At 53.1% G+C, this 19,110-nt stretch overlaps 5 protein-coding genes across 5 annotated transcripts; 1 reads left to right on the top strand and 4 right to left on the bottom strand.

Annotated features, from left to right (window-relative positions):
- Nucleotides 1–333: 333 nt before the first annotated feature.
- J4E92_009134 (uncharacterized protein) lies at nt 334–2,223 on the top strand (the record flags this gene model as incomplete). The annotated part of the gene is made up of 1 exon (XM_051500483.1): nt 334–2,223. The coding sequence occupies one exon, from the start codon at nt 334–336 to the stop codon at nt 2,221–2,223; it is 1,890 nt and encodes a 629-aa protein (XP_051349309.1).
- A 353-nt stretch (nt 2,224–2,576) lies between these two features.
- On the bottom strand, nt 2,577–4,379 carry J4E92_009133 (uncharacterized protein; the record flags this gene model as incomplete). The annotated part of the gene is made up of 1 exon (XM_051500482.1): nt 2,577–4,379. One exon carries the CDS (start codon nt 4,377–4,379, stop codon nt 2,577–2,579), a length of 1,803 nt encoding a protein of 600 aa, XP_051349308.1.
- Nucleotides 4,380–4,733: 354 nt separating this feature from the next.
- J4E92_009132 (uncharacterized protein) lies at nt 4,734–6,576 on the bottom strand (the record flags this gene model as incomplete). Its single annotated transcript, XM_051500481.1, has 6 exons — nt 4,734–4,790; nt 5,287–5,523; nt 5,575–5,870; nt 5,920–5,969; nt 6,026–6,174; nt 6,220–6,576. The coding sequence occupies 6 exons, from the start codon at nt 6,574–6,576 to the stop codon at nt 4,734–4,736; spliced, it is 1,146 nt and encodes a 381-aa protein (XP_051349307.1).
- A 1,228-nt stretch (nt 6,577–7,804) lies between these two features.
- J4E92_009131 (uncharacterized protein) lies at nt 7,805–8,821 on the bottom strand (the record flags this gene model as incomplete). Its single annotated transcript, XM_051500480.1, has 1 exon — nt 7,805–8,821. One exon carries the CDS (start codon nt 8,819–8,821, stop codon nt 7,805–7,807), a length of 1,017 nt encoding a protein of 338 aa, XP_051349306.1.
- A 2,304-nt stretch (nt 8,822–11,125) lies between these two features.
- Nucleotides 11,126–12,406, bottom strand: J4E92_009130 (uncharacterized protein; the record flags this gene model as incomplete). Its single annotated transcript, XM_051500479.1, has 3 exons — nt 11,126–11,668; nt 11,718–12,098; nt 12,149–12,406. 3 exons carry the CDS (start codon nt 12,404–12,406, stop codon nt 11,126–11,128), a joined length of 1,182 nt encoding a protein of 393 aa, XP_051349305.1.
- Between the last annotated feature and the right edge of the window lie 6,704 nt (nt 12,407–19,110).

The following is a 19,110-nucleotide window of genomic DNA, read 5'->3' as shown; positions in this document are numbered from 1 at the left end:
CAGCTTTTTGCGCGACCGTGGTTGTATGGCGATGCGTCGCCATGGCATTCCCACAAAATGCGATACGCGTCAGCGCCAAGCGGATGGTGCCGATTGCCGCCCCCTTAGCCTCTTCGGTCCTCCCGTCGGGCTAGACAGGGAAACTCGCAGCCATGGATGCTTGGAAGGCTTGCGACAGCGCCGAAGGACACTTTCATTGTCTCCGTGAGCAGTAATTCCTTTCCTGAGTTTCATGTACGAGACGCAGATGCATACTCCAACGGCATCACAGTAATCTTTCAGCGCTTCGCACGCGACTTTACATTCTTTTACAACCTTCAATACATGCCCACCATGGCAATCCGCCCGCTCAATTCGAGCCTCATCTTCGACAGGCGCGTTATACTCGCTCTCACGGCTGCCGTTGTCCTCGCCTTCACATTCGCCTTCCTCTACTCGCCCGACCTACGTCCCAGCTCGGAATGGCTACCACCTCTCAGCTCAAAACCTACCTCCACCTTCTCCGCGCCGCTCAAGAACACCGAAGACCCCTACATCGTCGAGCTGGACTACCTAGCCATCAAGCCAAATGTGTCGGACAAAGTCAGGTTCTATTGGAACATACCGTATGCCGCAGATGCAGGAGGCCAGAACAGGTTTCGCGGACCACAACCGGTGAACAGGACATATGGCGTTGGTCGAGGCGAGAAGCCTTTGGTGTGGGATGGATCATTGGGCATGTGCCCAAGAATCCAGAAGATTGATCCAACCCAGCGAAACAGGGAAGATATCTCAGGACCGGACGTTCTGGGTATCAAGACTCGTTCCACCGAGGATTGTCTGAGCTTGAACGTCTTCACGCCGATTGACGCGGAGGCAGGTGACGACCTACCAGTGCTGGTCAACATCCCCGGTGGTGGCTTCCATCTCCCAGGACGCAGCAATGGAGGCGAGATGGTAGAAAAGGCGCGACGTGAAAAGGGCGTGGACGGCAAACTCGACAAGGGCATTGTTGTAGTCACCATGTACTACCGCAACGGCATCTACGGCTTCCTCTCTGGCAAAGAGATCGCAAAGGACGGCGACTACAACAACGCGCTTCGTGACCAGAGAGCAGCGCTGGAGTGGGTCCAGAAGTATATCAGGTACTTCGGAGGCAACCCCGACCACGTTGTCATCATGGGCACGAGCGCTGGCGGCGCGTCCGTAATGCTGCAATTGACGGCCAACGAAGGCGACAACTACCACCCTGTCCCGGGCGTAGGTCGCAAGCAGCTCTTCCACGGCGCCATCGCCCAGTCCCCCGCGAGCCCGACATTCTTCACCCCCGACCAAGCCGAGAAGTTCTACAACGAGGTCGCAGACGGACTGAACTGCACAGACATCGCATGCGTGCGCAACGCAGCGACAGGCGACCTCTACTACGAGAACTACCCGATGAACTTCCCCGGCCGCGACACACCCCCACGCTGGATGTGGGCGCCCACCACCGAGCCCGCCGGCGGGATGTTCACCGCGCCCGCCCCGGCAGCCATAATGGCAGACCGCTACGCCAAGGTCCCCACCATCATCGGCTTCACCTCGAACGAAGGCTCCGACCAAGTCAAGAAAACAACCGACAACGAAGGCGAATTCAAGTCCTACCTCAAAGACCACTACCCGCTCCTCACCGACGAAGACCTCTCCACCCTCGTAACAACCTACCCCAACGACCGCCACTGGCCCGACAGCGGCGCGTGGTGGGACGCTGTTGCCAAAGCCCAAGGCGACATCCGCTACATCTGCCCTACCTACCTCGCCTCCAACGCCATGTCCCTTCACAACCCGCCCTCCGTACCTACCTACCAATACCAATGGGACGTAATGTGGGGCCCCGACATAGAGAACGGCTACGGCACCAAGCACGCCGGCACCGTTGGGCAAGTCATGGTGCGTCGCCAGAATGAGATTTCGGATTACTTTATCAGTTTCGTCAAGTTTCTTGATCCGAACCGCGAACACGAGGTTATTCCGAGGGAGAATGTTAAGATTGCTAAGTGGGAGCCGTTGGATAGTACGGGCAGGCGCATGTTCTTTACGAATATTAAGGAGGGCGGGCAGAGGGGCGATGGCCAGAATATGTATGGTAAGATGCGCACGGAGATGAGGGGCAGGGATGATGAGAGGGAGAGGAAGTGTGGGGTTATCAGGGGGATGTTTAGGAGGTTGCAGTTTGAGGGGGTGGAGGCGTTGAAGTTGGATTGAGCGATTGGGGTTGAGGGTTGGTGTGGTCGTCTTGCATTTGAAGGGGTTTGGGAGTTGCATTTGCGACATAGATTCTTCTTTTTCTTTTTCGTTTGATGTTGTATGAATACCATATTCTTTTGCACGTTCAACATTGAATTCAGAGATGCGATTTGTTTTAAATAGAATCTTCAATTGGTATAAAACGACGTGCTAAACCCCAGACTAACAGAAATAGATCCTCCCAGATACCCGTGGTTGGCCCACATACCCACATCGACATCCGTAGCTTCCGCTCTTCCGCGCATCCTTCGTAACATAAATACTGGTTCCTAGATCCCTTCGCGCTGATTGCAGCCCATGAACACACTCTCTTAAATCTTCCTAACATGCTCAATCAACTCCGCCACGTCGTTATGACTCAAACTCTCATCATCAAGACTCATACCCAGCTCCTCTTTCTTCTCATCAAGATTCTCCCTCTTCCCATCTAAATCACGCTGGGAGTCGCGCTCCAGAGGCGTCGCCTTGGTCTTCTCATCCCTCAGCACCCGCAAGTCGCCCGTCTCAACCGCAAACGGGGATGCAGGCGGCGGGCTAACCATATCAGCACTCGTTTTCCTTGCGTGCTCTACGACTTCTTGCAGATCGGCGTGTGAGAGACTGCCGTCATCAACACTCATGCCGATTTGCGCCTGTTTCTCTTCCTCCTCGCGCTTCAGACGGTCGATTGGGTTTTCAGAAACGGGTCCGGGGGAGTCTTGCTGTTTGGAGTCTTTTCTGCTGACCCAGCGGACGAGCTCGTCAACGTCGTCGTCGGTGATGTGGCGTTTTTCTTTGATGGGCTCGATGGACTCGCGGCTTCGGGGGCGGCCTCGCTGTTCTTCTTCGTAGTCGATTTCGTCAAAGGTTTCTTTGACTGGTGTGGAGGCCGCAGATTCTCCGCTTGTGCCGTCGTGGCGCTTGAACCAGCGGCCTAGTTCGGGGACGTCGGAGTCGTAGTGCTCGCCTACGTCGGAATCTAGTTCGGGTCGTTGGAGGTTGCGGCGTACGGGGCCTGCTTTGGGTCCGTCGCGGTGCGATATCCAGCGTACGAGGTCGTCTGCGTCTTCTTCCTCGTCTGAGGATACTTCTCTGAGTTCGCTGTCGGATTCGGTTGATGCGTCGCTGTATCCTGAATGTGCGTCGTTGAGCACGGCGGTCTCTTTGGCGTCAGATTTCCTGCTGGCAAACCGAACAAGATCTTCTACGTCTGATGGCCCTAGGCTCTCATGGCCGCTGTCTTCTTTGGCTTCCACCACGTCGCCACCCTTTCGTCGCTCACCGTCACTAGGGGGATCTCGTCGGCTAACCCATCGTACTAGTTCATCCACATCGGAATGATCGATGCTCTCGTTGTCACTTTCATAGCGAGTCGTCGATGCTTCTCGTTGATCCTTCTCGTTATCGGAGGAAGCTGTTGATGCGCGATCATTGAACTCGACTGGCGCACCATCCTCCCTAATCTTCTCCATGCTCCCTGCGTCCTTGGTCGTCATCCGTCTTACTGTCATCCGAATCCTACTTCCAATTCCACCTTTTCCTGAAGCGTCTTGATCGGGTGTTCCCGGGTGATGCATCTGGCGTTCGGCATGTTGAGACCGCCATTTGTCTGCCGCATTTTGCTCCTGCTGGCAATCTTCTTGCGTGGCAGTCTTCATCTGGTCTTGAATCCTCTGTTGGAAAAGCATGCTGCGTAGGGAATGGAATCGCGCCATGTGCGGCTGTTTTTGTCTGGATTTTGCGGACTTATCTCCGCTGCCATGCGCCGAAGACGGCTTGGTGTGGCCAGGGCTTTTGCTGGTCGTCTTCAGGGAACTCCTGCTGGGTGATAAAGATGAAGGGCGAGGCGCCTGGGCAGCGACGTGCTTTTGCTTGTCTTGGCGCAATTTCTGGGGGTCGAGTGCTGGCTTAGTGTGTTGTTGAGCGGCACGTTGATCTTCTTCTTCGGATGGGTCTTTTTCTTCGCTGCTATCACTGTCCGATTCGTCGTCGCCTAAACCTTCCAATATTTGTGTGACTGCTGGGGACATCAAACTGTTCATGCGACCGAGTTGCTTGCGCTGGTCCTGAGGCATCTGATCTATATTCGTAGCTGGCGGCGCCTTCTGCGGCTGGAGGTCGAAGTATGACGCCATGACTTCTAGAATGGTCCTTTCTCCCCAGTAAAGATGATGCGTATTTGAGGTCCGAGGATGCCAATGGGCCAGATATGGAGCGAGATAGAGAAGAGCTCAGGTGAGGGCAGTGCTCTTGGAAGGCTTGGAGGTTCTGCAAAGTGTCGGGCTCGCAGACAAGCTAGCCTGTTATCGCAAGTCTCTACCCCGCATTTTATGATGTCACGCCTCGTGAGTGGCCGGGCGCGCTGATTCAGCTGACTAGTGCATTGACGATCGGCGTGGCAGGCTTGGGCGACATCACCGCTTTGAGTTTAAGATCTAGGGCTCCATGCATGGCGCATCAGTTGCGACAGCCGTTGAGATCGGAGGCTTTCACTGGCGAATCTGGATCGCCATAGGTGGGATCTGACCACCGATGAGGCTGACATACTTGACATGAGACGGCACGGCAGGTCAGCTTCATGCATCTTCCCGCCTCAATGACCGGTGCTATCGCGCACGGCTCGATCCGCACGATCCATGAGCATGCGCTAATGAATAAGGTCAATCTTATCAACGTTTCAACATTGCTTCCCAGGGTCTCCCCTTTGTCAAAACTATAGTACCGGATCCTCATACCAGACATTTCCAGCCGATGATGCACTTCGACGATTCTACGCGACCCGCTTTGTACGTCTTCCGTACTGCTGGGATGCTTCGGCCATGTTGAAAGCTAGAAGATTCGGTGTGCTATCATGGAGAGTACTTTCATCGATCGCGCCCTTTGTTGCGACGCCAGCCATGCTTTCGCACAACCCTTCCACTGGCCATCCTTGACCCATGAAGTACGCGGCTAAACCAACGATATGAGGGGTTGCCATGCTCTGAACGTGAGGGCGGATAGTCAGCGCGCGTCACACCGACACTTATCTGGGAGTGTACTTACAGTTCCAGAAATTGTATCGATCGATTTGCCGATCCAAGTGCTGGTGATCTCAACGCCGGGCGCCAAAATGTCGACAATAGGTCCATAGTTAGACCATTCGATGAGCGTATCGTTAATGGCTGTAGCACCTACGGTGCAGACACTAGGTTCAGATGCCGGAGACGAGTATTTAGCGTCGCGTCCCTCATTGCCCGCTGCGACAGCAAGGAAGATTCCCGCTGCAACGATGGCGGCGGCCTAGATCGTTGTGAGCTGAATGTCTGATAAAAGACGGAATGGGCTACTCACAGCATCATTCAGAGCCTGCATCTTACGCCCTCCAAGACTCATGTTGGCCACGAAACCGTTGGGACATTCTCCAGCCTCACTACGTTTTGCTGCATCGGTAATAACATACTCCATACCCGCAAGTACGCCCTCGGTTGTACCAGAACCGTACGAGTCCAGTACACGGATAGCGAGCAGTGTTGTCTTCTTTGCCACGCCCCAAGTCATCGAGCCGATTGTACCAGCCACGTGAGTTCCGTGGCCCATGGCGTCGATCATGGTGTCCTCACCGCTGAAGTCGGCTAAGAAGAGAGCACCTTTCAATTCGTTAGCGCGTACATGTTAAGCCAAACGATTCATACATACGCCCCCCGAACTCCGGATGTTCAATCTCGATGCCTGTGTCAATGACGTATCTGCGGTCGCTTTGTGAGCGAAGTTCACACAGACGCGAATACGGTTGGTAACATACGCGCATGTACCCTCCCCGGCGCTGGAATCGAAAAGATAACTCGTTTGATACGGCTCGGCATGAGAGATACGAGCTAAACCCCACGTGGAGTTCAACTGTTGCACGATCTCATTGCTATGGACCTTGGCGTTTTGTTCGATGTACTCAACCTGAGTACGTTAGTTCAGGTATGTTAATTCGGGCGTATAGCTTACATGCTCAGAAGCCTGAAGTCGAATAAGTTCTTCCTCAGAGATACTGCCGGCAAATCCTCGGAATCCAGGCATTGCGTATTCGTAGTCGGGTTTGGTGGACATGGATGCCATCAGGTCGTCGTGAGCTTGCGTTGCTACGTCGCCCTTCATCTTGACGATCCATCTGCCAGCGATGCCATCTTCGCCGTCGACTCTGGTCAACGGGGCAGCAGCGACCAACGAGATCAGAGCGAAGAGGACTGGAGTATACATCTTCCTGAGCCGTTCGAATCGAATATGCTGGAAGGGATGGATAAGAGATTCGGTTTCAAAGAAAAGGTGAGGGGTCAAATCCTTCACGTTGAATTGTACCTGCATCAGCGGCAGAACCGAAACTTAAATACAAATGCCGTACAACTCGTACCAGCATCAACGACGGCCGGCTCATTCGAGAGCCAATGGCGCAATCTGAAGGACCAGTTAGCAACAGCGCTCGCGCGTACGCATAGGCAGTGCGACCTCTCACGGACCACGTTAGGGCATGCTGTCTGGCGAGCGCATGCTACTTTGCAACACCAACAAGAGCACAAAAGATACCGCTATCTGACAGCGCGCATGCTGCTGGTCCATGGGTCGACGGCATGGGTGCACGCTTCACGGTTCTCCGATGTTACTCGTCTGGCGTTATTTCGACGGGTCGGATGCTCAGTCGTGTAGAGCTCTGGTCGCGTAGATCACACAATAAGTCTAGCAGAGCTGTGGTGTTTCCCGCGGATGATACATAGTCACCTTGCGAGGTATATGGCGTCCAGATAACCAGAGGGTAGGGTCCAGTCCAGATCCAGCACTAACGGACCGTGACCACGGGAAGGAAGTTGTCTGAGACCCAATGGACTTGGACAAAGGAACGATCAAAGGTCGTGTTACCTCTAGAGAAGCGCTGTGCTATGTGGTCTGTTATGATGCGGGTTCCTACATGATGTTGTCGTTGTACCCGGTGGGCGCTAACTTTCGGCGTCTTGTCGTGGGACATCGACGACTGGTATAGAATAAGCACTCTTATCAAGAGCACCATAGATACACTTTGGGTTGCCGATGCACTGGGAAATGTCGATGGGTCTGCCAACGAGTTGTGGGGTGTAAGGACACATTGAGTGCGTGCGCATACAGCGATTGTCAAAGAGAGTATTGGTACGACTGACAGAGCGTGTCTGAGCCAACACTTCATCGGTTTTGTTGACAGTCATCCCTTGGCGGGATCGCGGGTTTGCGCATGATGTCTGGCGAGATTCTGCAGGCTCTAGTCAAAAGTACTGGACGGTGCGCGACTGTGTTGGCTAAACCATACCGTCGGGAACGTGGTCGCGCAAGGTATGTCGCCGTGCAATGCACAGCTCATTAAGATAGTCGAAGGTCGTGCTTCCTGTTGTGGCGATTCGTTTCATTCATCAATGAACATCTTTTGAGTTGATTAAGAGTCAAGCTCCAATTCCCTACCAGCTACAGCTATCAATACACCAAGGCTGGTGACTTTGGATACGCCAGCGCAAGGTCGACTATTGTGAAAGCCATACAGCCTATCGTATGTTTGCCACCTTCGGGTACCTCACAAAGTAGCCAGCCATTTCTCCAACGCCTCATTAACCTCTTTCGGTTTCTCCAACTGCACCCAATGCGACGACTCAATAGTCTCATAGGTCAAGTTCTTCACATCCCGCTTCATCCTCTCCGCCAACTTCGGCTGCACACTAGGCGAGCACACGGCATCGTACTTTGCATCAATGTACAGGAAGGGGAACTCCAACACCCCGCCATTCTTCTCGCTCTTTGCATACTCGACATTCGCCTCGTGATTGAAGTAGTATGCGTTCGCACCAAAGAACCCATGCTTCTTCTTGCTCTTCAGCAGGCTTTCGTAAAGATGCTCATCCAACGATGTGTACGAAAGTGGGATATCAGGAAGGTTTTCTGGATGACCACCGAACCAACCTCCGTCTCTCAAGACACGGCTTGTGGGCGAGGGCTGGCCCCACTTACTGCCGTCGCCTTTCATATACAGGATCTTGGTGATGACATCCAGGTGGCCGTCGAACGCTTTGACGCTTTGCTCGGGTTTCACCTCGTAGTACCGCATGTACTCCCAGTTTCCCCACTCGGTCTCGCTTTCGGGGTAGAGGTCGCGGTTGATGGTGCTCTTGAGGTATTCGAGGCCCAGCTCCACGCTTCGGTAGGGGACGCAGAGGTTGGCCATGGCAATAAAGAGTTCAGGATAGTGTGCGGCAAGTGCGTTGGTGACGCCGCAGCCCCAGTCGTGACCGATCCATACTGCTTTTTCGATGCCTAGCTTTGAGGCGAACTCAACGAGCTCGGGAACGAGGACTTCAAGGCGGTAAGACTCTTTCTTCTGGGGTGCCGTTGAGTCGCCGTAGCCGCGCATGTCAGGTGCAATGACACGGTATTTCGATGAGGCAGCGAAATGTGTGAGTTGGTGTTTCCATGATTCTGCGATGTCGGGCCAGCCGTGGATGAAGATTAGGGGAGTGCCGTCTGCAGAGCCTCCTTCGTAGTAGTGCGTGACCTCACCATTTTGGTGGGTGATGTCGCCTGCAGTGAATGAGTCCATGGCGTGTACTGGTGCAATAATCCTAAGATGTTTGGTAGAAGATGACGTGGGCTGGAGATTTTGTATACTGGTACACGTCAATCAAGAAAAAAACTGAACGGGTCTGCAGCCTACATCAATATTAAAACCTACAAGATAGGTGACCTGGCGTTGATGTAGGTTCTAGGCCTGTTTAGCTTTTTTGCGGTATGAGGTGGGTAGAGAAATGGACCGATGAAGGTTCGTACGATACTGACTCTTGGGGACCTCGGTAGACCCACCACGAAGTGGGTATGACGACAAATACGGATTCAGACTAGACCATAAGTTGCGGAGTGGTCAGAAATGTTGAACGCACATGTGATAGTGTTGTGTAACACCAGAAACGCGAAGTAAGCTGACTGTGGAAGCACCCTTGCATTGGACTGCATAGGATCTTTCGCGGCGCTCAACTCGGTTGACACACAGCGTCAACTCAGAGTGCCAGTAGTTGGTCGATGATTCGAAGGCCTTGAGGCCCAGCTTGAGGATAGGATAAGGGTATTAATTGACTAGCATCGCGCGAGAACTATATGTCGATTTCCACGTCCACCAAAGAGCTTCGGACTTCGCTCCATCATCCAAATGCATTCCGGGGATACTGATCGAATGTGATTGGTCTACATAGTATTTTCCTGTGCCCATGGCACGAGCTCGATGAGGTGTATCTCGCCATGTTCAGCATCGAGAGACTCGTACCCCAGTCGGCCGAGACTTGGGACCGAACATTTATATGAAGGAGGAGTCCAACGGAGGACGATCGAACGTGTGAAAGTGGTAGCGTTCATCGAATGTCGATGACAGTGTCTCATACGCTTGCTCTATGGTACGGTGCTAGCATCGGTCGTCGTGCGAGAGCTACCGGCATGGTCCGCTGTTGACAGCGCGCGCGTGCCTACTAGCAACGCTTGCAGTCTTTGTTCGACTGAATGCCCCAAGGTGCAGTGGGTACCGTATGTTGGTACATACTTTGTTGGCCTGTTGGGCGATGTCGACCGCGCAGTCTGCTCTCGTGTGTGCGAGTGCGCAGGCGTTATCGAAACGCTGAAGCGTGTGGGCGCGACGCGAGCTTCTTACGGCCGTAAGCCCACAACGCGAAGAAACGCGTCAGACGTGGCCAAAAGCGTTAATGTTGTTCTGCGATCGTCTGATCCTGCGTATAAGTCGACAGCTTAAATGGTTTTCGCGTCGCATCGCTGCGTCAGATGCTTCGCGCAGATTGGAGAGGCGGAGCGGCAGTTGGATGATGGAGTTGGTGGCGCACCTCATCGCTCGAACCCTAGAAGCGTTCCGAGCTTCGCCTTGGTCCGTGCGCAGAGGCGGCTGGCGGAAGGAAGATGGCAGCTGCAGCCTTAACCGCAATATCTCCAAATTGGAATTGCGGGGCGAGATTGAATCTTCCGATGAACCATGCTGATCAACGTTGTGCCAATATAGCCTTGACAGTGCGGGGAAGGCTTCAGCCTCTGGTACCGCATGCAGCTAGCTGTGTATAATGCGTGGTACTTGTTCAAGCTATTGTTAGTCGTCCGAGGTTGCAGATGTTAGACAAAGATGCGGTGGGTTTAGATCTGGAAGCTTATGTTTGGGGTTAATGATCGTTCGGTAGGTTAATACGGTGTCTCAAGGATCGTTACACCGAGAGATACCTTCCATATACACATACACAGAAGCTAGATCCTCGGTCGTACGAGTAAAATACTTCCTTTGTTTGCGTAGACACCTGTGCTGGTAGACCCTGCATGAACGCGGTTAACTAGGGAGAACGACGCAGGGCATATGGACGCAGCACCGTTATGCTAACGCGCAAGGTGACGCCTCTCAAAGCCACCTACGACGCCGCGGAGTCAACAGTCTTCTGCCGAAACAATGAATGACCCATTGTGACACATGGGCGTCTAATATAACTATGATGACGAGGCTTAGCGCAAGCCACCCCCACAAGAACATTAGTGACGGTAGCACAAAGCCCGTTTTGGTGATGGCGATCTCCGCATTCAAAGACGGTAGTAACTAAATGGTCATCCGTATTCCCATCGTTGACCAGCCATCGAGATTATGGGGCAACATATCAGCAATCGGTGCGAAGACACAGCACTGGGGGCGTTTTGGATGAGTAACTTCATAGATTGTATCTCCATTGGTGCTATCGACTACCAAGAGACAACTACCGCGATCATGACTTCATAAGAAAAGAAGGAAGGGAATCTTCAACTTCTATCAATGCGAAACTAAAAAAGACTCGATGCAACATGCTGATAAAGCGCCGCCAAGAAGGAGAAATGCTTAACCGCTGGGGTTGCCGTTGAAGGCAAGGTTGTTGACGGTGCTGGAAGGAACACCGGAGATCTTGTTCTTCAACGACAGTGCGGTGAGGCGGCTGGAGAGTGCGGCAGGGGTCTTCTTGCCCTCGAAGCCGAGAATGTAGGCGGCGAGACCAGCAACGTGAGGAGTAGCCATGGAAGTACCGGAGATGGAGTTAGTGCCACCGTTGTTCCAGGTGGAGAGAATGGAGACACCAGGGGCAAGGATGTCAACGACGGAACCGTAGTTGGAGAAAGAAGCGAGGCGGTCAGAGCTGTCGGTGGCACCGACGGTGTAGACAGTAGGCTCGGATGCAGGCGAAGAGTTGCGAGCATCGGCACCATCGTTACCGGCAGCGACGGCCATGAAGACACCAGCGCTGACTGCGTTGGCCGCGGCAGCGTTGACGGCAGTGGAGCGAGATCCACCCAGAGACATGTTGGCAACGGCACCGTTGGGGCAGCTGCGGGTTTTGGCGTCGTTGGCGACGAAGTTGATACCGGCAATAACACCAGAGTTGGAGCCCTGTAGATCATTAGCAACCTGTTCAGCTTAAGACGCATTGTCAACCTACCGAACCACTGGCGTCGAGGACCTTGACAGCGTAAAGCTTGGTCTTCTTGGCCACACCGTAGGTCTTGGATCCGATCGTACCAGCGCAGTGGGTACCGTGACCGTTTCCGTCCGAGTTCTGACCATCACCAGCATAGTTGGCGAGGAAGGTAGCACGGCCCTCAAACTCGGGGTGGGCAGTGTAGATGCCAGTGTCAATGACATAGGCGCAAGTACCAGCACCAGCAGTGGTGTCGTAGATGTAAGAGCTGGTACCAGGCTGCTGGTGGGAGATACGAGCAAGGCCCCATGTGGAAGAAGACTGAGTTGTGTACGCCTTCTTCTCGAGGTGCGACTCGCCAAGGTTAGCCTTGACAATAGCATCTTGCTCAATGTAGTCGACCTAGGCTATGTTAGTACTGAAGATGATGCTCTTGGGGCTTTATAGCTTACACCTGGGAGGTTGCGGAGCAGCTCGACAATGTCGTCGGCCATATCAGCAGAGAAACCGCCAAATCCAGCGAACTTGTAGACATGGGCAGGGTCCTTCTTGAGAACCTTCAAGGCGACGTCAATGAGGTTCTGAAGGTTCTCGTTCTTCATCTTGACGATCCATCTTCCGGGAATAGGAGCGCCAGCACGGGGAACAATGACCGGGGCGGGAAGGGCAAGAGCCACAGGCAAAAGTGCCAGAAGAAGTGAGAGCTTCATGTTGGCAGATTGATCGAAGATGGAAGTCTTTGCAGCGAGAGACGATGAAGACTGCTGATGAGGGCTGAGTGTTGCTGTGCTCGTGGCCTGATGCTGTAAGAGGGCGTCCGGTACCTCTTATATAGAGGTGCTTGATAATCTGGTGTTGAGACGAGATGGCAGGAGGCAAATGCACCTTCCAATAAGGACTAGCAGCCACCGACAAGGCGGTCTCGTGGCATGCCGACGTACCTGAACCACAGCACAAGGTGTGTTAGTCGCTAGAACGGCTTAAGATGGCGTTTGAACCACTCCGATACCTAGTTGGGTAGGTGCTACAGTGTGTCCGGGCACTACTTGCTTTCAGCCCACCTTAGTAGCGGTAATAGAACGGGCGGAAAGTCTTAGAGAAGGAGGAGGATGTTGCGCGTAGCAGGTCAGACGCGCAGGTCTTGGCAGAATGCACTATAGATTGGCATGCTTACTAGTTTAGGGATGTGAATAACGTCGCGTAGAAATTCAACGTAGAAACCGGTGCGTGGACGCGATTGGATGGTACGGATCGATCTGCAGCCATCCTGATAACGGCGTAGAGGTGATGAGTGGATCATTACTAGGTCGGCTGTCAAATGAAGCTGTTTCATGCAGGATTATCGCCTGGGGTCCATGGAAGGTGTCCCGTCGCCTTTGTCTGTTGGTCACGGTTGCACGAGGCAAATTCAACTCGGGCAGGGCACGCTTGCCAACCCGGATCGAGTGAACCAACATGATGTGTTCCTTTTTCATCCCTGACGGTGACTCCCAAGGGCACGGCACGAGCCGCTACTGGTTGTATGGTAGTCCGTATGTCAAAGTACCGAGGCAATCGTCGGAGATACTGCGCGAGACTGATGTGCAGATGATTTCGAGCCACGAACAAGGTTTACATACACCGTCACTGTGTAATGAATGACGTGACGAGAAGACCTGGCTCTAGTAATTGTTAGATGGCAATTGTATACACGTTACCTTGAGTCTTACATCCCTTACATATCTGCATGGATGTCCAATCTCGCTAGATGAGATGGCCAACGGGATTTGCTCCAATCACAACAGGGTCGCTTTCTCAACTGGTCGCTGCACCGATCCCGTTTCAGGCGGCTGGGAGACATGATTTGGTGAGGAGCCAATCAGATATTGCAGTCCGACTTTATCTGGCGGGCTTGGCGAGACCGCCTATGCTGTCGTAGCGCTGTCGGCAGCGCCGCAGCGTGCCATCATGCTTTTTGACAACCCTCGAATGGCCGGCTGTATTGAACATGCAATATTCGAGTGTTGTCATCCGACGCAGCTGCAGCGCCATCCGCTGACAACCCAAGACCCGCTAGCATTAAGCTTAAAAGCACGTAGGCGTTGAAACCACCTCCTTCTTTGGGATTTAGCATGATGCAGATCAATATAGTTAACCTGGCCATTAGCCACACCTCAGATAAGGCAGCAGCAGGAGAAGGATACGGGCGAATCGCGACCGCGATCTTTTAGGTAGCGCTCTTGCCAGCGAGGAATGACATGATCGCCCTGAAAGCTTCTCGTCCGGTCACGTACAGCCCTTGTTCCCGTAGCCCAGGCACACGACTGGCGGCGACAGGAGATCTAGAAGTGCAGTAAGCCCGCGGACTGGAGGAAAGTGCAGCGGAAAGGCGCACTTCTTACTTCCAAGCCTTTCGAGGCGACTGCGGGCGCTGGTGGAATGGCGTCTTGCCGCTGGGTCGATCACGACCCCCGCCGGCAGATGTGAGCATGGCAGAATGTCTCCTGCCTGTTGCGTGAGGTACTCCGCCCACTAAGGTGACCTACGACCCGTCTTCAAGTGTAGTTGGCGAAGCTGTGAAGGCGAAAGGGTGTGGCGTGGTGTTTTGGCGTGGTTCTTCAGGACCCGCTCCCATCTCAGGTCCGGGTGTTGGCCGGTGCCGAGATCCCGCCGCGGGCACGTGCGCGGCGCACGAACCAAGCCGGCATCGCTCACGATGTCTCGGTATTCTCCTGTCACGACATCACCAGCCGGTGTCAACAAGTCTCTAGGCAAAACCTTCTTACGTTTTTCATCTCCACTTGGGCAACTCGCAAAGATCGCCGTTCGAGATCCCGCTATATTCCCGTCGCAACAAGTGACAGCTGTCTGTCCCAACGTCTAGGTCAAAAGATCGGCCCTCGTGGCATGTCACTACGGACAAGAACGGATCATCACATGACTGTTGTGGCAGCAGGCGCGTGTGATCTGAGAACTTGATGCACTTGGAGACAACAGCTCGCCGACATGGCCGGCAGGTGAAAGCGGATGATACCTCATATCAAGCGTGTATTAGGCGTTTGCTAACCCAAAAGAATCGTTTGAGTCGATAGCTCGCAAGAACCGGAAGAGGTGAATTCCCACGACACACCTAGAGTTTATCGCCTCAAACACAAGCATCCCACACTCACAGATATCCCAAGATAGTCAACTTGTCATCCCTTCCATAACACGCTAGACACTTCCGTACGTAGCGTCAGCAGCATGATCTCCCATGATCTCCTCGTATCTCAGACCCTGCGACGATCTTCACGCGACGGTTAAGGACCTTCCCTGAGCGTCAATCTTCCGCCCGTGCCAAGAAAACGCAATCGCAACCAGCGCTTACGTCGGGCCATGACCCCACACCCCTCCGCCATGGGCTGACTGCATGGTAGAGCTAGCTGCATGTAGGGAGGGATGATGGCTTGCCTTAGCTTACATGTTCTACATACAGGCTACCCTTTGGCCGTAGGGTCTGTTGTCGCCCAACCATCATGCAGGTACACTTACTGGTATCGTGGACTTTGGTGTTGATCGATCATGCAGTCGGATGCAGTACCCATGGCGCGATTTCTATGGCTTATGGGACGAAGTGACCTTCCTCTTCGGTCTCTACACCAACTTTGACTGTCACAGCAACTTGTTGCGACCGGTGTTCGAGTGGCGCTATCGTGGTTGACGAGTAGGCGTTCACATGCACAATTCGAGTTCTCGCAAGTACACCCCCAAAGAGAAGGTCAATCGAGCTGTTCTAGACGCACAGCCCGACAACAACGTGCAAATTCACTGGATGAATCGAGACGTGATAGTATCACCGAGTCCTGCCGCAGCATGCTGTATTTAGCAACGGCCCGTCCCCTGTCCTCCAAATTCGAGCCGAAGGATTTTGCTTGCATGGATAGATCATGGTAGCTATCTCGCAGGACCCATGCATCACCCCAACTGGTCTTCTAAAGCCGCAGTATTCTGCGAAACGATACTCCTGATGATGGAGCCGCCAGCCACCGCGTTCCCTCCCGTCAGGAACCGGAGTCAACGTTCCGCTTTGTCCTCAGTGGATCCAATACATGTACCAAGCGGACATGTACGGACGTTGAAACCTAGAATGAACGGTGCTAATCCGAAAGACGATGTATTATCGATAATGTCCTCCTGCTGTTGCTCACTCATCAGAATTGGAGAGAGATAGAGGATACCATACGCACTTCAGCTGCGCTCCAAGGCTACTTGGGTATAGAAGATATCGACATCCTCGCGAGCTCCCTTGTCAGCACGCATCTAGAACCCGTACAGCATCAGCACCGCCGCGCAGATCAAAGCCCATCACTTTCCTGTTCCTCATCGCCGATCCCTCTCCATCCTCCTACCCCTTCAACTCCCCCAATACCAACCATCCTGCCCGCCCCGGAAAGCACGTCCGCACCGCATCCTGCACCATGCACGCACGGGTGTGAGCAGATACAACGCCACCAACACAGACACATCTCCGCAATCCTACCAACGGCTCGGCCCTTTTCTGGAAAGGCGCACAGAAGGACCAGATCCACATGCTTGAGCAGATTTGCGATAAGGTATCATGCGGAATAAGCCTTGGTGAGTGTAAGACAAGCCTCATTAAGAAGGCGGGTGGGTGTCTTGGCGCGGGTTGGCGACCTGCCGCTCTGGGAATGTAGGGCCGGTTGGAGGGGTGGTAGGTGGTAGGTGGGTGCCTGAAGGCGATGGTTGTGATGGAAGTATTGACAGCATCTTTGGCTACTCGTGAGATCGTGAAGTGCTGTGAAATGTACATACGACACGTGATATTCTGGTGCTATATGTTCGCCATGCGATGTTTGTTCGCTTCTCGCTCGGCAATGGCTCCGACCATGTTGACGGATAGATGAAGTGGTATTATATCAGTTCAATCGTTGTCTCTTGCGTGTTGTGGTATGCGTCAAGTACGCTTTGCAGTGTCCGCCTCATCTTGTCGATCTCGTAGTCATGGCGCCAACGTGTCGTGAAGTCCCAATAGCCCACTTGCTCATAGCTGCCAGCTTTAAAACGACTCGACGTGACCAATATCCCTTCTAAACTACCCAGTCCCTCCAGTCCAGATCCGCAGTGGCGAAGAAGTACCAGACTGACCTCATCGCCCAAATCCCTTGCATTCGTGATCGAACAATCGTCGAGGACCACGGCAACTTCGTGAGGTGTCCAATTCTCAACACCCGAATGTGGTGGAAAAATTGTGATCAGGCGACATCTCAATTTCATAGAGGCGGAGATGAGTTGCCCGGAAGACTCTTGTTCAACGGCGAGGTCTTCTAACACCCCCATCTCATTCATGTATCCCGAACAGGACTTGTCTTCCATTGCCAAGTTATAGCCCCCAATTATACGGTTGATGCTCGCCCAACTCCAAGTAGGTGCGCGCCACATAGAAGGCTTTGGTGGTACATCAATCGAATGCACCCATTCATTGGTATGTCGTCTCCAGCATAGCTCTTCGATCAGCCGGCCTCGCCATAGACCAGCAACTAGGGTGTCGTTTGTGACTTCAGCAACTGCATGCGCAATGCCATTCAGAGCAACGAATATATCTTCTTCCTTTGTCAAGCTGAGGCCGGAATATGAGGCCCTGAAGTGGCGCCAGTCTTTGTGGATGCTTGACAAAATTTTGAGCCTGTCGACACTGGTCGGACTCCCGGACGTGATGGCCAGCCGACTCTTGTAGTCACAGATGTTCGATTTTAGGGTATGTACTGCGGAGTCTCCCAGCCACATTGTCGCTCTTTCGATAAAGCTACCGCCAGGGTCTTGTTCGCTCGTCAAAGATTCGCGACATTCCCAGAAAAGTATTTCTTGTGTGAAGTGAACAGTTCCAGTACTCAAATATCGTTCTTGCGCAACCCAGGCTCTTTGATTCAAAGGTGCGTTATCGATAGCCATGGCAGTAGTGACTACTGGGCTGCCAATGACGTATGCTAGCAAGTGCTCGTTTGCCTTCCGCCCAAGTATTCGAGCTTTACTCGTAAAAACCCGTAATGGCAACTGATCTTGTGGATCCCGATTAAAGAAGAGACCAATATCAGCATCTTTGGCAGCCGTAGCTGCGATGCAGCAAATCGCTCGGCTGTAGACATCTTGCATACAGGCAGCTTCTCTTTGCCAATCTCGAGCATCGTCTTGGACGATGCACCTATAGCAAGTAAGAGGAGAGCAGAGATACCTTGACCAAATACAACATACAGTGAATCAATCCAAAGATACCGAATCCGCATCTTTCGTGTTACATGGATGGCATCTTGGAATGTCTTGGGCAGATCCATCAATGTGATACCTGCTTTAAGACGCGCTGCAGTATTTTGTGTCAGTTGAAGAGGCCGAGACTTACCCCAGCAATGCGACAGCGCAATGTAGGGTGGTTGTCCAGCACACTCGTTAGCCTCCACAAGACAAATCACTGGATCCCCAATGTGACCAACATCGATCATTCCTGTGGGCAAAAACCCATGCGTTTCTTGTCTGCTTTGCTGCATCATTTGACACTCAGTGTGCGTATCTCGGCATCGTTCCAACTGGGACATTATAAAATCGATGCAGTCATCGCTGCCTGTATGATTGGCAGCAAGGCTTCTATCCGCCACTGCAACACCAGAGAGAGCCAGAAGGGAGAGAGCCAGAGGGGAGTAACGAGGTAGTTCGCTTGTTGCCTTGGGCGTCAACGTGATCTGGATTGTAGCATCAGAGCACGTGAAGCAAGTGTCTAGTTCTTCTTCTACGGTATCGTCCTCTGCGTGTGATGGGATTACGCGGTACACGGTCGGTGCTACTTCGAATGTGTTCTCTGATTCGTGGCCTGTGTCGGGTTAGTCACTTACACACATCGAGTAATATGGGGTCGGCAATACGCGTTTCGTGAATGAATTTTCTTCGAAGGCGTCTACATATAATACAAGGCAATGCGAGAGCTTGCCGAAAAGACTCGGCCGTTGTGTGATGGGCGAATTTTGGATGTCCATTCTCACAGTCCAATGAAGGATTTTCCCCGCTGAGAAATCTTTGGCATGGACCACAAAGTAGCTCGTCTGACATCGTGGTCGGTTCATTGGTTTCGAAGAGGTTATGAGCTGCTCATGAATGGTGATGCCCAGGTGTGATAAAGGTGATGAGAAGACACCAGGCTGAGGTTAGTGCAGGTGCGCCGCAAGTCAGCCTGACAAGTTTGAGGTGCGGGGTCAGCTGCTGCTGTCTTGAGAGCGGTGCTTTCATTGTACTGGCCAGCATGCGAGAATGGCGCTCCCATGTTTGGCCCGGAGAAGAGTATGGCAAGTAGCTGAAATACCATGAGCGATGTCGATGGTGTTGAGGCAGAGCGTCCCCAGAAATTAACGGGCCCACTTCCCCTAGCCTAAGCCAGGGTCCAGCGTCGCCC

This window comes from Alternaria infectoria (assembly GCF_024043175.1).
Source record: "Alternaria infectoria strain BMP 0036 chromosome Unknown scaffold_21, whole genome shotgun sequence".
NCBI classification, from domain to species: Eukaryota; Fungi; Ascomycota; class Dothideomycetes; order Pleosporales; family Pleosporaceae; genus Alternaria; species Alternaria infectoria.
The sequence above is the reverse complement of the archived record's forward strand: the minus strand, read 5'-3'. Positions and strand labels throughout refer to the sequence as shown.